At 38.1% G+C, this 16,598-nt stretch overlaps 1 protein-coding gene across 1 annotated transcript in view; it reads right to left on the bottom strand.

The window, feature by feature from the left end:
- The window catches only part of LOC123877050 (RNA-binding protein 24-B-like), a 56,666-nt gene extending 44,162 nt beyond the window's left edge, over nt 1-12,504 (bottom strand). Inside the window, exons 1-2 of the mRNA XM_045923565.1 lie at nt 12,107-12,504; nt 2,531-2,657 (exon numbers count right to left, since the gene is read on the bottom strand). Coding sequence (XP_045779521.1) covers nt 2,531-2,657; nt 12,107-12,328 — 349 coding nt within the window. The 5' untranslated portion in view covers nt 12,329-12,504. The remainder of the gene's footprint in view (nt 1-2,530; nt 2,658-12,106) is intronic.
- Nucleotides 12,505-16,598: the final 4,094 nt, after the last annotated feature.

Below are 16,598 nucleotides of genomic sequence, written 5' to 3'. Positions count from 1 at the left end.
CGCATCTCCAGGACATATTTTAGGTTGTATCTTTCAGTATGGATAATTGCATTAATTTCTACTAAGTAAATACCTTTTTCAAGGTCAATCATCCCATATTGATGAGACCAAGAAAGTAGCTGCATGAAAAAGGCTGAGAACCGTGTGTAGTAACGCTGACTAGAAAAGGTCAAAGGTTGTACCTCTGATGATTATGATGGTCATAAATGCGACACTATTAAGTACCATACCATAAAGCGCCGTTTAATAGTGTGTTTTAAACTTTTCAACGTTTTTTAGAGTTCCGTACCTCAAAAGGAAAAACGGAAGCCTTATAGGATCACTTTGTTGTCTGTCTATCCGTCCGTCCGTCCGTCGTGTCTGTCAAGATACCTATAAAGGGTACTTCCCGTTGTCCTAGAATCATGAAAGGCAGGTAGGTAGGTGTTATAGCACAAGTACAGGAATAAATATGAAAACCGCGAATTTGTGGTCACATCATTAAAAAAAAATTAAAATGTGTTTTAATTTTAAAAGATAACTATAACAAGTGGGGTATCATATGAAAGGGCTCTCTACGTATACATTCTAAAACAGATTTTTATTTATTTTTATGTATGTTAGTTTTTGATTTGTCGTGCAAAATGTTGGAAAAAATACCCGAGTACGGAACCCTCAGTGCGCGAGTCTGAGTCGCACTTGGCCGCTTTTTTTAAAATGTTGTTGCTTATAACTTTAGTGGCTTGATAACGACCGTTGGTGAGCAGTGACGTGCTTTATAATGGGGGATGATGCCTAGGTCAAAAATAAATTATATTTTAGTAATTATTAAATAGAGCGTCTTTCAAAATTGGTAAAATCCACATTCTCTGCTAGATTTAATTTGCTAACCATTTTAAATTATCGATTTAACTAAAAAAGTACATCAAATCACGTCAAATGTGTATGACGTCACATCTGTGTATTTCATACAAGCTCCCATACTAAGCGAGCGTTTTGACGTTTGACAAAAAGTCGCTGATTTGACTAATAGTCATCATCCCTATTAGCTTATAACCAAAAGTGGACAGGACAGTTCGATATTATGTACAAGTCTGATGAGGCGGTTTCTCCGTCACTCGCTCCATACAAACCTACTTTAGTTCTTATTCGAATATTAACAAATCAACTCGATGGAACTTCGTAGACACATTCTGTCGGTGGATTGCCAGATTTCCGTAAAAATAACTAGTTTTAAAGTTGAGACTATGTAACTTTTAAACTGAATATTTTAACGAAAATCTTGAATACCACAGACAAATATAGCACCTAAATCATATATGTACTACAAAATTTCATTGCGTTTGATGGGTTGGTATTCAAATGAGAGCCAATGTTGTTTACAACACTCTGCAAAAACTAGTGCTAGTGCACACTGCCTAGTGTTAAGAAAAGCACTGTTTAGTTGCGTATCGAGACTGAATTCCAACTTGTATAAAAAGCGTTTCAAATCTACTGAAACATTTAATTCCTTATTATCACATGCCATGTAACAATGACTCCCTCAGCGCGTATTGTCACACGCAAAGCGGAGTTTTTTGTAGGCGACATGAGTACACGACTGGTTGAACGAAATCCAATATTGAAAAAAAAGGGTTCATGTGAACTATAACCAAAAAAAGTGCTCCTTTACACTAACAAATGTTTTTGAAACAGCTGAGCAGTGTTGATGAGATTTTTGAAGTACAAACAGCTAGTTTAAGCAACTATGGACGGATAACTCGTTGAAGGTATACAAGATAACTCATTGAAGAGTAGATTATTATAATTGTATTCCACAGTTTTCACTCTAAAAGGGTCTACAGAGTACAGCGCTTTTAAATATTATAGTTTAAAAAATGCTTACATTATAGTTTAAGAAAGCTTTCAACTTTCGAAAACGATAAAAAAATGACGGTCACAGTTAACGACAGTTTAGGGAACTTGTAACAAAACGTCGAGGCTTCGACGTCACTGGCGGGCGTCAAATGTTGACTACAAGTCTTGACGCTAGGTAGCCTATGAATCGCCTATTTTTCTTTGATTTCAGGTCAACCATAACGCTAATATTTGATCAAACCGAGAGTTACCTCACTCTAGTTCACTCTGGTTGGGTGAAAAAAGAGAAATATCAAATGTCACTAAAACTTTTGGTATTTCGAAAAAAATAAAAGAAATGACAATTTCTTCTCACAGTTTAATACCTACCTCATGGCCTCATAGATGAATATTTTATACTACCTCTATGACCTACCTACATTAACTAAATGAGTAGTATAGAGAGGTCATTACGGACTAAACTGTTGATCTCAGTACTTTAGCAAATACGTGCCAACGTTGATAGCATAACAATATATTCTACTAGCAAATACGTGCCAACTTTGATAGCATAATAATAAAGTCTACTCTCTGAATTTTTTTGTACATTCATATGCCATGCTCAATGCTCATATTCATATTTTGAGGTCACTCTTAGGCAATTTTTTGGAAATGTAATACCTAGGTAGGTTGTAGCTATTTTTAGGGTACTCACCAGGCGCAAGGTTCCCTCTGGGTTTAGCTCCTAAGATGGCCAGGTTGACGTTTGCTTTCCTGCCGTCGATGATGGGGTTGGGGTCCTTACACGCTCGCTCCGCTGCCGCTCTGTCTCCCATTATTACCTGCAAGAATTAATCAATTAATCATACCTACATTTTATATTATCCTAGCTAGCGGATACCCGGCTGTGCTACTATGCAAAGAATGTGCCTAATGCAATTTTTTACTGCCGGGCGATTCAGAACACTCGATTCGGTAAGTTACCGTTCGATAAGGCGTACTCTTCATTGAAAAATACGTCCTATCGAACGATAACTTACCGAATCGAGTGTTCTGAATCGCCCGGCTGGTCTGATACCATCTTCGCATTATTGCCTTTCTAATAAAACCATTTTGAAGCAGATCGGTTGGATCACTTCGATGGTTTCAAAGTCTATACGCACATAGGTAAAACGATTTTTAACCCCCGACACAAAAAGGGGTGTTATAAGTTTGACGTGTGTATCTATGTATCTGTCTGTGGCATCGTAGCACCTAAACTAATGAACCGATTTTAATTAAGTTTTTTTTTTGTTTAAAAGGTGGCTTGATCGAGTGTTCTTAGCTATAATCCAAGAAAATCGGTTCAGCCGTTTGAAAGTTATCAGCTCTTTTCTAGTTACTGTAACCTTCACTTGTTGGGGGTGTTATATATTTTTAAATTACCTACCCTTGTTGTGTTTTATATATTAGGATAGAACCTTACCGAGCTTTCTCTTATCACTGGATGAGATAGGTCCAACCATACCACAACAGTACGCCTAATTTTATTTGTGACAGTTAAAATATACCTGGAAATTGCCTGGAAACAACTTAGTAGTTGATAAGTCTTTTACGGTTAATTTTACAAGCGAAATACCACCCGCTCACTGATTAACCACGTAATCTCGGGAACTATAAAGCCTACAAACTTGAAATTTAGAAGACACCTAGGTTTTTCCTAGGATATAATAGGTATTTCGAGAAAATCCGCACTTCAGAGGGTGAAATGAAGTGTCGAAATTTTATGAAAGTCGTATGGTTGTGGAGTTAGTATTAGTTTCAAATAATAAAAACCTGCATAAGGCTTTTTTGAAAATCAGCCGTTAAGGGTAGTAAATTTGGGTTATTTACTGTTATTTTTAATTTAATATAATATGTATAATACTCGAGAGTCTTTCTCTCTAACGATAGTTGCAGAGAAGTAGAGGGAACATAGCTAAATTGATTATAATATCAAGATAGATTTTTATTATTGAATTCATTGATAATATCATCTCATAAATCGAGTTGCGTAGTTCGGGTTCCAAGTTTTAACAAAACTTATCTGTTATCATTTATCATTTTTATTTATCGATTACAAGTTACATTTATCGATACATATTATGCGGTAATTATGACAACAAGCCATATCTATGTTTTTATCAATTTGAATGTAGGTGATACTCATCAAAAATATATCTTATCATATCAATAAATATATATTCTTCGATCGTGTTGCATTGTCGATATTCTGTGAAACAAATTTTGTAAATAATTCTAGAATGACGTCGTCCCATTACCAATTGTAATGCATGTGTGCCCCACAGGTCGCCACCTCACCACCCCGACCAGCTAGAGTAGATCTCACGTACAACCATCAACACAAACAACAATAACGACTCGATACTAAGCACCACAGGTCATCAATACCTGGTCAGAATATGTAACATTGGATCCGATCGTATAGGTACATACAAACACAAATTAGGGAAACGTCAGATGACCTTCGGATATCGAAGGTCTGATATATTCGTAATTATAAAAAATACTTTACATTTTCATACTTCGTAGGATAATTTACATATTTTTAGTGACAATGCAACACTGTATTACCATTATTATGTAAATGTGTATCATTTGCCTACTTCCTTTGTAATGGAAGTTGACAGTAGAATCAGTCAGACTGACTGATTCTGAACTGAACTTCTTTCTGACTGAAACTGACTTTCAAAGAGAACACACTCAGTGTGCTCTTTTAAAGTCAGATTTCTTTCAAAAAAACTCACCCATTGACTGACTTATCAACATCCAGTCTAAACCCTACACCCAGTCCAAACCCTGAATGAGAGATATCTCATTCCGGGTTTGGACTGCTAGATAAGCAGTCCAAACCCAGAATGAACCCAGCGCTAAGTAGTTAGTAGGTATATAAAAGAGATTTTACGTTAGGTAAGTAGGTACCCAGCTAATACCTACTCATTGAAAATGAGCTTATCGCTGCAGATACTGCAAACGCTGTTTCAATTCAATTTTATAGACATTGTATGTTAATTCAAAGGGAAACCATGTTATAATTAAAACTTGAAAGCAATGGTTACTGCAATCGGTATCAATATACGGTAGGCGAAATAAGTTTTGGAGAGTCGCAAGCAAAATCGCCCTTATCAGTATATTGACAAGGTCCAATGGGTTTAACAGACTGTATAGGTACAAAATGTTTAGCAAAGCGTTCAAATTGGAGTTAGGTATGGCACCGATAAGGAATCTTATCGACCAACTCGCAAGTGGCAGGTTTTATTTGTTTTATTGGTTTTGTGAAATAGGTAGGCGACCTCTTTTCGATCCCTTCCATTGATATTGTAGACTATTACCTATAGATATTTGTTTTTGACCGACTTAAAAAAAGGAGATTTTCTATTCGACTGTACCTACGTTTTTTTTTATATGTTTGTTAAGTACGCGATTACTCAGCCCATTAAGAACCGATTTTGATGATTCTTTTTCTGTTTTCTGGTAGGTCATACTTCAGAGGTGGACCACCTCTGAATTTCACCATATTTTGGTGAACTTTATATTACGTCAAACTTCCTAATTGTATTATTTATATCTGTTTGTATTATTATCATCATCATCTTGATCAACCCATCGCCATCTACCTACCAATTATTATAATCTGTATTATTAACCCCCGACCCAAAAAGAGGGGTGTTATAAATTTTACGTGTGTATCTATGTATCTGTCTGTGGCATCGTAGCTCCTAAACTAATGAACCGATTTTAATTTAGTTTTTTTTGTTTGAAAGGTGGCTTGATCAGAGTGTTCTTAGCTATAATCCAAGAAAATCGGTCAGTCGTTTGAAAGTTATCAGCTCTTTTCTAGTTACTGCATAACCTTCATTTGTCGGGGGTGGTGTTATAAATTTTTAATTTAAACGTGTTCATTTAGGAATTAGGATCTAACTATCTGCTAACTAAAATATTTTTGTACTCCGTCATTTCAGCTAAAATCGTAAAAAATAATTCCTTTACGTAAATAAATAAAAAGAGAAAGTTACCTGTATGCCCTGCAATTAGCCAGTAACACAGTAAACTCCTTTTGTTTCCTGGCTGATAACTGATAACTACGTGCATAATTTTACTTGTATAGTGCGCTGATAAAATATGTAGGTAGGTATGTTAATACAAGTCAAACAGGACTAAATAAGGTGTAAAAACTAAAAATGTAATACCTACAATTGCCACAAAATTTTCAAAAGAAGCAAATTATAATTGCTTCCGCGATTAAACCTCATCGAGATTCATTTATCATCGATTTTACGAAGGATTATATAATAACTGAAGATTATTACTGTCGTAAATAAGCGGTAAAAGTACTTAGTATGTACATGGTATGTATGTACAGACCTACCAAGTGGCGGTCGCTTCACAGATGCAGATAAGCACTGCTTACCATACGCTCTACCATACCAGCTATCCAAGAGATTTTAAAAATTAAAAATATTTTATTTACTTATAGAAAATGTAAATAAGTACAAAACCCTAAAAAGATTTAGCCCTATAAATATGTAGGTACCCTGAAAATTTTCTTTTTTTTTTAAATCTATCTCTGTAATATCATAAGTAGAATACTAGCTAATGCCCGCGACTCTGTTCCCGTGGATATAGGATTTTAAAAATACCGTGGGAACTCATTGATTTTCCGGGATAAAAAGTAGTCTATGTGTTAATTCAGGGTATGTGTAATCTGTCTCCATTCCAAATAGTCAAATCTCTTCAGTTTTGCGTGAATGAGTAACAAACATCGCATTTATAATATTAGTAGGATTATGTAATAGATAGGACGGTACCTAACAGGTTTCTAATACCTGTGCTTTTCAACTTTACAGCTCTTATCATACATAGTTATTATTTTTAAAGTTTCCCTATTGAAGATTCCTTGTTTTTAATTATGGAACCCTAAAAATTGTAGGTAAGAAGCCTTTGACCATATTATTGTATCAAAAGATTCACGGACAAGGTCGCAGGCAGCTGCTAGTACAATTAAACTATAAGTAGAAACAACCTTGACCTGAAGTCAAACACAAAAACGACAATCCAACAACAAACGGCAATTACAGTAAACAACTTTTTAGGCTTTTATCTCTTTTGGTGCTTACGAGTTAGGTACGAGACGTTTAGATAAAACGGGTCTAAGTCACTTTTTTACTTTTGTAAGGCACCCCCAAAAATAAAAATGTTTTATTCTTTAATAACCTTCGTTTTGTTTCGAAAACCTATAACATTTATTTTAAGTACCTATTCTTTATGTATTCAGGAGTATGGAGCCTATAAAAATCTTACATTAATTCAAACTTAAAATTATTTTATGTTTATACGTGAATTGTGAATACTCGTATGCTACTAGCAGTATTATGTGTAGCCTCAAATAAAATGCAAGAATCTAAGTAGAATAGTTTTTAATGAACACTTTTAAAGCTGTTGCGCAAATAAAATACGTATTTTTCATAAATTAACAATGCGAAAATGGAATTAAGGATAATGTGTGAAGCGTAAACTATGAATGTGTGCTAATATGTTTTATATTTGTAAAGTACCTAACTTATGTTATATTTAATAATTTTTTAGATGAGTGAAAATACTACGTCGTAGTACCCGTAGCGGGAGGCGTGCCGCGCACAGCGACGCCCAGCATTCCAATTGCACAGCTCCATATCAAGATCCCAATCCTCAGGGTCTCTATTACAATACGCATAAAGAATACAATCGAAGATATACCTATTATCTGCAGTCAGTGTACCAGTCACGCCTCAGCTATTAATTAACGCATATCAATGAGTCGATTAAAAGTAAAACTTCAGTAGTATGTGGAATTCAGAATTGCTAACGAGCGCGTTCAAAACTACATATCGGTACCACTTATGCAAATGGTCTGTCTTCATTGTCTTGTGACTTCACGCTTGAATCGGTTAACTCTGCTCCAATTAAGTTTTAAATTTTACTACCTGCTATATAGGCTGCCTTTCCATCGGGGAAGTGCTCAATTACGAGTATGTAGCGAGGGATGTATGTAAAACTCATAAATAGAAGCGTTTTATTGCAATCAATCTCTTCCACCAGAGAGGCCTGAGTAATGGTAAGGAAAATGATGCTCATACAGAGCTCGATCGAGAACTCCTCGGGTCACTCGAAGAACACAGGCAATGATCCAAAATTTGGTGAAAAAACCCCTCGTAGCTTGGCTCAGCAATGGGAACCTCTCCCAAAGAAGGGATTAAAACTGTATGAATATGACATTTTCTTGTATACACAATCTTTATAAATTAAAATGATAAACTTACTCCCTGCGAAAAAGATTTAGATTTAGTCCAATTAGTTTAATTTAGAGATTGTGCACAAAATAATTAGAACCAATCTCCCTCTAATTTACCATCAATTTACTATGATTAAACTTGTCAAGTTCACTAGAATCTCTGACGTATGATGAAGTAATGAAAATATACCTGGTGGAAAAGCAGCCTTTTAAGTCAGGGTGTTTTAGCTTTATTACTTTCATTGTTTTCCAATACATCTCCCACCTTGTGTGAGTACGATTTAATTATTCCTCCCATTCTTAAGATGTTATTCCGCCATAGTTTTACTACGACGTCGTAGTCAACATCTCAACTGATGGGCTTCTATTGCTGGACATCGGTCTCTTGAAGGAAGTATTGCCACATTCTGCAGTCTTATACCGGTCGTGTTTAACGGCTCCCTGGGACTTGTTTGATGCCATCTGTTTTATCCAGTCGCCTATTCCACATGAGCTTTAAGTTGGACACAGACTAGGATTGTTTTCGTTCGTTTTTCTCCAATTAATTTCAGTCAGTTGGACAGTACGAGCATCGAGGCTGGGTCTTCGTGCCCGGGCATGTCCTTACAGATCATCAAATTTCAGTGCAGAATTCTATTTTATTATTACGTAGGTACCTAGTTGTCTAATGGCTATTGACTGAGCGGAGTTTCCACACCTTTTCAATTTTCTCTAATGTCAATTTTTTGCAGTACACAAGACCCGTTCTTGGCCCGCACAGTATCAGATGTCGGTCTTTTGTCTTTAACACGTACTTATGCACGTCCCGTCATACCGCCTCGGTGCTCGCTGAGCTAACCAATTGTTCAACACAAAGATCATCTTTAACCCGTATTACTAGAGTCACAAGGTTCACTTTAATTTCGATATTAAAAACCTTACCCCGTAATCTATCTAGGCTAGGTTTATGCAGAATCCACAAAATCAAATTGTTTTAATAAAGCCAAGTTTCCCTCTGCTTCGTTTGCTTGGAAAAGATATTTGAAAATTATTTATATTAAGTAGTTCAGGACACTGGAATATTTTGGACATTTATACGCGTAGACGAAAACGACCTGAAGAGAGGACCCAAAAAAGAAGATTGTCTTGTAAACGTAGAAGACCTGTAAAGCAGACCTGTAAATGTCTGCTTACTGAAATCACAAGACTCCTACTATTACTTGGTAGATATAATACCTCTATCAGGTAGGTATTAAATATTAATACATACCTACCTGATATATTATACCAAGCTGAGGATATGGAATATATAAAGGAGCTTTAGTTATTATCAATAGCAGGCAGTACACTGCTGGTTTACCATTACCACCAAACTGTTCATTTGACATATTTTGGAGATCTATTTCGGCCCCTAAAGATGGGGAAAAAGAGGAATTTGTGTGGAGTTAGAACTAGGCAGCCAAATTTGCAAACAAATTTCCTACACGGCCAATGTTTAAAAATTAAAATGTAATAGATGTAAAATTTAATGTTGAAACTAATGTTCTTCAGTGTTTTGAATCTGTGATGTGCCATTTATTAGCTGACCCTTTTTTATCGTCATCAAATCTGTTACAATCTGTTCATCCAACCTAATTAAAATAGTCGTGTTGGCGGTACCGGAAAATATTTATAAACCTAATGCAAATATTGATATAGGAAGTCCGAAATTTACTTTTATTTTATAATTTAAATAAACCTTTTTACACTAGTTTACGGTCTCATGGTTACCGGAAGGCAATTAATATGATTTGGCGAAAAATTCATTCATGTTTACCAACCCAAATAATCTAAAACCTGCAATATTCATAGTTACCAGTACATAGTACTATATTTTTCAGATGCAAAGCAAAGTTAACTTTTTCAAAATCACTTGCTCTTGATATTTATAGTTCATCACTCACCGAAGGATATTTATTGTTTTGTAATTTGCAATTATTAGTTGCATTCCTATGATGGTGGATCCCACTCAGTGACGGATTAAGACTACTTGATGCCCTAAGCAATCCATGCCTGTGGGCCCCCCTATCCGTATGTCAACTAGAATCGGTCTTTAAACCTTTACCGCCTAAAAACATTAGTTTTTTGTAAAATAAGATGATGAGATGTAGCGTACTTTAGAAGTGGAGTAGGTGCGACAACAATAAAAACCAAAGCATAATAATTTATTTATTCATTGAAATGCGCCTTGAAGGTCCGACTAGAAACTTTTTTTAGTGTGGTTTTTGGTGACGTGAGAGTGAGACGTGATGCCCTAAGGACGGATTTTTTTGTGCTTCTTCTGGTGCCCCCTCAGACGTGATGCCCTAGGCAATTGCTTAATTTGATTAAGGGTTAATCCGTCACTGATCCCACTTCATCATTATCAATTTTTAAGGTTCCGTAGTTTAGAAGGAAAAAAGGAACCCTTATAGGATCACTTCGTTGTCTGTCTGTGCGTCCGTGCGACCGTCTGGCGTGTCTATCAAGAAAACCTACAGGATACTTCCCATTGACCTAGAAACATGAAATTTGGCAAGTAGGTAGATCTTATAGCACAAGTAAAGGAAAAAATCCGAAAACCGTGAATTTGTGGTTACTTACTATAACAAAAAAAAAATGTGTTCATGAACAAATATTTTCAATTCTCAAAGTAAGATAACTATACCAAGTGGGGTATTCTATTATGAAAGGCCTTTACCTGTACATTCTAAAACAGATTTTTATTTATTTTCATACATTTTGTTGTATAGCCAAGCTACAGGGGAAGTTTTTGCTAATTGCTAATTTGGCTACCTATTTCAACTAATAACGTCGCGTAGCCCCTTGTACCCAGATATATTGCATTTCAATTACTGAAAAACGTTTCAGTATTACTTACAAAGTACCTCTAAAAAGCTTTAAAGACGCAATAGCATAAAGTACCAACCCAGTGTTTCATATTTCCATATTTTACAAAAAATGAATTCACAAAGTGTTGCCATCGACGCATTGCGATTATTACAGCTATTTAGATGTCACAGCGAGGGTGCATCGAGACATGTTCCCTTCGTCAGGGTCCCAACCCTAGTTGAATTGAGAATGGGGTTGTGATTCATTTCCCTCGAGCCCCAAGCGCACCGCGCTAAGCTTACGCTAAAATTTTTGAGGAGAAAATTTTTGGATAATCGAATTCATAGGTTCATATTGAAATTTTAGTGCGTTTTAATCAACTTTGCTGGATAGGTACCAACTATTAAACTTTGCGGCGATGCTAATGCATTATTAACGCGTTGATTGACGCCGAGTATTGCTACGGTTTATACGTAGAGTATTGTTACGGTTTTGACTTAATAATATGTACGACATATCCACACATTATCAACTTATTCGCAGTGTTCAAATATGTATTAGGTAAGTTTATCCAAAATAGATATAATATATTACGATCGATTGGTCGTAATAATAGACAATAATATAAGATCCATTTAGGAATTGTATTTGCACAAACATAGATAGGCAGATGCACCAGTAATAAATTTAATGTTCGGAAATGAAAACGCGTGAGTTATGTCTGTTTTAAGTGGCGCAGGCCGCAGAGATGGAAGTAGGTACCACCGGTATAGCAAGGGCAACTTCCGTGTTTGATGTTTCACGATATGTGCCATGTGTGTGTGATTGTGTACAACTGTACAGTATCCAGTAGTAATGTGTAATGTACAAGGTACCATACATACATACTAGGTAGCAGCCAGCAGGTAAGTAGCGATAACGCAAACATGCGAGCGATACGCTGTTTCAGAGTCGACACGATACGACTGCGCACGGGCACCTTACTTATTACTAGCAAGTTTACGTGTCATTTCAGCTGAATAAATTTTCTTTATATTTTCTTACACACATCATCCTACGCACGACTTGAAAGTTCATAAAGTCCTTCTAATAGGTACCCAAGATCCTAAACGTGACCAATAGATGGAATAAGAAAACTGAATTTAAGCTTACAAATCCATATCCCCTGCTTTTGCTAGTCTGTCTGTCTGTGATGACGACGGCCTCCTCGATGTCTCCGTACACTGCGAAGTGTTCCCGCAAGCTTTTGTCCGTGGTGTGGTAAGGGAGGCCGCCGACGAAGAGCTTCGTCCAGGTCGTGTCCTTCTGGCCGGGTAGCGCGCCCAGGGCCAGCAAGCCCTCGGACTCGGCCGGCAGACCGCCCGCCATCAACATTCCTTGCACCGTCTCCGTCGCGCCGGCCACCTTGCACTTCGCGATCACTTTCCGCTGCAGCGGATCTAACGCACGAGCGTAGGTTTGGCAAACACTGGGGTGGGACGGTATGAGCGACGTGTGCGGTAGTCGGGCGCGAACTGATGCTCGCTCGGTCGCCGGTCGGCGGCGCGCACGTGGCTCTCCGGTACTAATTTTAACCCCCGCCGCGCTCCCCCCGCCGGTACCAGATGCGAGGCACCGTCCCCGCTGGGCCACATGCGTCGCCCTACCAGCTACCTAGTACCTAATGCCAGGCTCTGCTACCCTCCAGCCAGCGCAGTGCACATGCGGCGTAATGATATGCCTCGTTATCACCACTCTCACTATTAGAAATCGTACCGAGTTGTAAGCAATTTCTGTAAAGCCCAGCCAGGTGAGTACAGTCTAGCTTATAAATGTGATTAGCGGGCAAACTTGGAAGAAGTAGGTAAGTACCTAAGGTAAGTAAAGTAGGTAGGTACCTACTTAGTAGGTTATTATAGTAATAGCACGTAATAGTAGCACAGTTTTATAAAACCGTGATACTACCGTCTACTGCACTCTGCAGCTACACGCATCGTTCCGGAACGCTAAATCGTTTAGCGGCAAGATTTCGTCAGAAAGGTGGTAAATACCATGACCAGACCTGTTAGCAAATTTGAGTTAGCTACCGCTCACCTGACTCTATTTAAAAATATATGGATGCCCAAAATGAGGAAGACCTTCCGCTGCGTTCACCACTGCGACAACACTTACTGGGTGTTCGTCAATGTGATTGTACATAAACTTGTACATTGCTCTTTGAGAACTTCAGATCCACAATCATTATTGACGGTCCATAGACGGTCCCAAGACATCGACATCATAGCTCCGCAACCAATATTTACTGACGCCAGGGTAAACATCCGGCATCACCTCTTACAAGTCTACACCTATAGGAATGCTCTGTTATCTCCAGTTTTTTATAAGGAATTGTGCATTAGACGTAGATAGATAACGTCAAAGCTTTATCATAGTTATCTGTGATTAGAATGTTTGTCGTGTAGGCATAATGTGGTAGGTACTAGGTAGGTACATCTAGATAGACCTAGCACCTGGACCTCGTACCGGGAGCACGGAGCACATGAGTAGATATCAACCTGGAGGTAGGGATATGTCTAGATACTCATGTGCTGGAGGGGCTGTGATCCAATTGTGATAACGCATGTCGATCGATAAGCAACTTTGATTGTAGTCTGTAACTGGGTGGACGACCGACTTCGTAGATCCGAATTTGATCTTCTCGAATCCGCGTGTGTCGCGCGTGTGTGGAGCGTGTGTTGAGCGTGTTTAACGCGTGTGTGTCGCGTTTGTATCCCCTGTGTGTAGCGCATGTTTGATTCGTGTGTGTCGTAATATGTGTGGCGCCTCCTGTGTGGCGCGTTTGCTGCGCGTATTTGGTGCATGTGTGATGCGATAAATCTTATTGACTAAGCGTGCCAAATCTTAAAATTCACCCCTACCTAATATAAGACCTATATCCAACAGTGCACTACGGTTGATGACGATGACTATTGTGTTGCGAGTGCGACACACCACAACACAGTTGTCTGCATCGTCAATCTGCAGATATGACATACTTGGATAATTTAAACTCGGTTTCGTTAATTAGGTAGGTACCTACCTAAACAGTCTTGGAGGTCTAGTTTTTATAATAGTCAAGTTCTTACTTCATACAGTTATAAGTTATAACTTAATTTTTTTTAGTTTTGGTCAAACAAAAAATTACGTCAGTCTTGTATTTATACGTAGTATAAAAAACACGACAAGTACCTAGCTTACGTAAGTTTTTCTTGCACAATCAGTGTTATTTTTGAATTCAGAGTTTACTTACCTACCTACTTACTTACCAAGCGGTCTAGTTCCAGTGTCTCCGAAGTATGGATCCGATAGGATCGCCTTCTGTCTTGTCACGCACGACTCGTCAAGACACACTTCAATACAGTAGGTAATGTATTTGGGTCCTAATGATTGAGAACTGAGAGACTGGCATCAGGATTAAAACTTTGTCTTTGAACATGCGCAGTAGGTGATTTATCGATGTATTTGGTGGTACAAAACGAAGTATGGTGCGTCAGCGGAGATGTTTGTACCACGCGATTATGATTCGTCAGTAAACTTTTCCGATGTAGGAACATCGATGTGTAGGAAAGTTACATTTCACATCCCCTCCATTGTCACCCCGAGCCCCGGCTCTTTTTACCTGACGCCAAAATGCCATTGTGCTACTCTAAGTTGTAATTGTAAGTACCTAGTAGGTACCTACTGTTTTCATGTGGTTTTCATCTAGATAGATACCTACTTGCTGAATTATAGTAAGGGCCAGTAATACATGGTGAGGGCGAGTCGCACCACAAAAAGTCATCGTAGTTGCCCACCAAAAAGTAAAGTCTGTAGCACGAGCCAGTATTCTATTGGTAAAAGTTAAAGAAACCCTTATTTTTTTTCTTGTGAGGGAAAACTGTCATGGATACCACCGGCCACGGGGGAACACATTGATTATGTCGGACTCCTACCGACTAAAAACCTCACGAAGTTCCATCCCACCGCTGATGACGGGGCACAAGGGACCGAAAACACCTCGTTACTCCGCCAGCGGATGTCCGCGGTAGCAGACCTACCACTTCAACCCAACCCAAAGCGGCTTTTTTGGGGGTCAAATTTTGAAACGGTGTTGCAACTGACTCTAAGTACTTACTTATATTGCATATTTACCTGCTTATATACATATAATTCCGACGTACACATAGCTAAGTATTAGCACAATTCGAGGAACCTCCAAGCCACGGCCCATCAATCACCGTCTACTCCTCCCACAAGTTGCATACATTTCGATTCAGGCAAATGTGTCGTAAAGAGAACGGATGCTGATTGCTGCTACTTTGTTATAATATCTAGTTATGCAGTGGTGTCCCCTAACATAGTGACTCCTAATTTTCATTGTTTCCCAATCTCTAACAGGTAGGAGTGCTACCTAATAAGTACCTACCTAGTGCTACCAGCCGTATCGACCTACAATCTCAATGATTGTGACTGGATATGGTATTCTTATTGCAACAATGTATTATAGCAATAATATAATAGTCAATAATACCAATGAGACAGTCATCATATCTCCAACCAATCGCCGGCTCATTACGAGCATAAGTCTCAACTCAGATTGAAAAGGATTTGAACATAGTCCAACACGCTGGCCAAGTGCAGATTAGCCACAAGCAGATTTCACGTACCTTTGATAACATTATAGATAACTCCCACGTTACGATGAATGCCCCAGTCCGGTGAATGAAAGCTCTTAAAACTGAAAAGTTTAAGGCCTGGAATCGAACCCCAGACCACCGATTACTTAGGAGGCCAATGCCACATTTCCATCCCCCCATATAATATTTCGTAGATCAAAAGTTTTTTCAGATATAACGCTGTCATCATAAACAAGTAAAACAATTTGACTTCAAGTAACGCAGATTCTAAAACAAAAAAAAATTAAATTAAAATCGGTTCATTCGTTTAGGCGCTACGAGGTCACAGACAGATACACAGATACACACGTCAAACTTATAACACCCCTCTTTTTGGGTCGGGACTCGGGGGCTAAAAATTTCTTCCCTATTGCATAAAACCGATTGAAAAAAATGCTTTCAGTACTTTTTCTGTAAGATTTTGAATGGATCAGCTGTTCCAGTATCTCTTATTGTGTACAACCTTCCCTTTTAAGGATTCAATGAACCTTTTCGGTGAGAAAAGCACGCTGGCTACGTAACTAGTGACACCATGTTTCCGATATTTTCGGGATTGACCCGATTTTTGATTGTTGGACTTGCTTTATCATTTCATCAAAGCTTGCTGGCTGGTTTTAGCCGTTTTTTCAATCCTGAATACAGCCTCGAATGAATTGACTATCTATTACTTTCCTTTAAGGCCAAGGTACTATAATTAATGTATCCCGAGATGATCCCCAAGAAGAGCTTTTCTGACAATCTACTGGAAAGTGTGGGTTTCGGGGTTCGATTCCCGGCTATTTTATCGCTAGTCTCCATTGGTCTGTTGGGAGGCTATTATAATTACCACCGTACGATACCGTGTAGAATGCCAATTACGATTAGGGATATGAGTTTTGACACAAATATTTGATTGATTCATCTGGATTCTAAGGGCGCTATTTAACTAATAGATAATAGTAATAATAGGCTTTTTACCCGACTACGGCAAA

Source organism: Maniola jurtina, chromosome 2 (assembly GCF_905333055.1).
Source record: "Maniola jurtina chromosome 2, ilManJurt1.1, whole genome shotgun sequence".
In the NCBI taxonomy this organism is placed as follows: Eukaryota; Metazoa; Arthropoda; class Insecta; order Lepidoptera; family Nymphalidae; genus Maniola; species Maniola jurtina.
The sequence above is the reverse complement of the archived record's forward strand: the minus strand, read 5'-3'. Positions and strand labels throughout refer to the sequence as shown.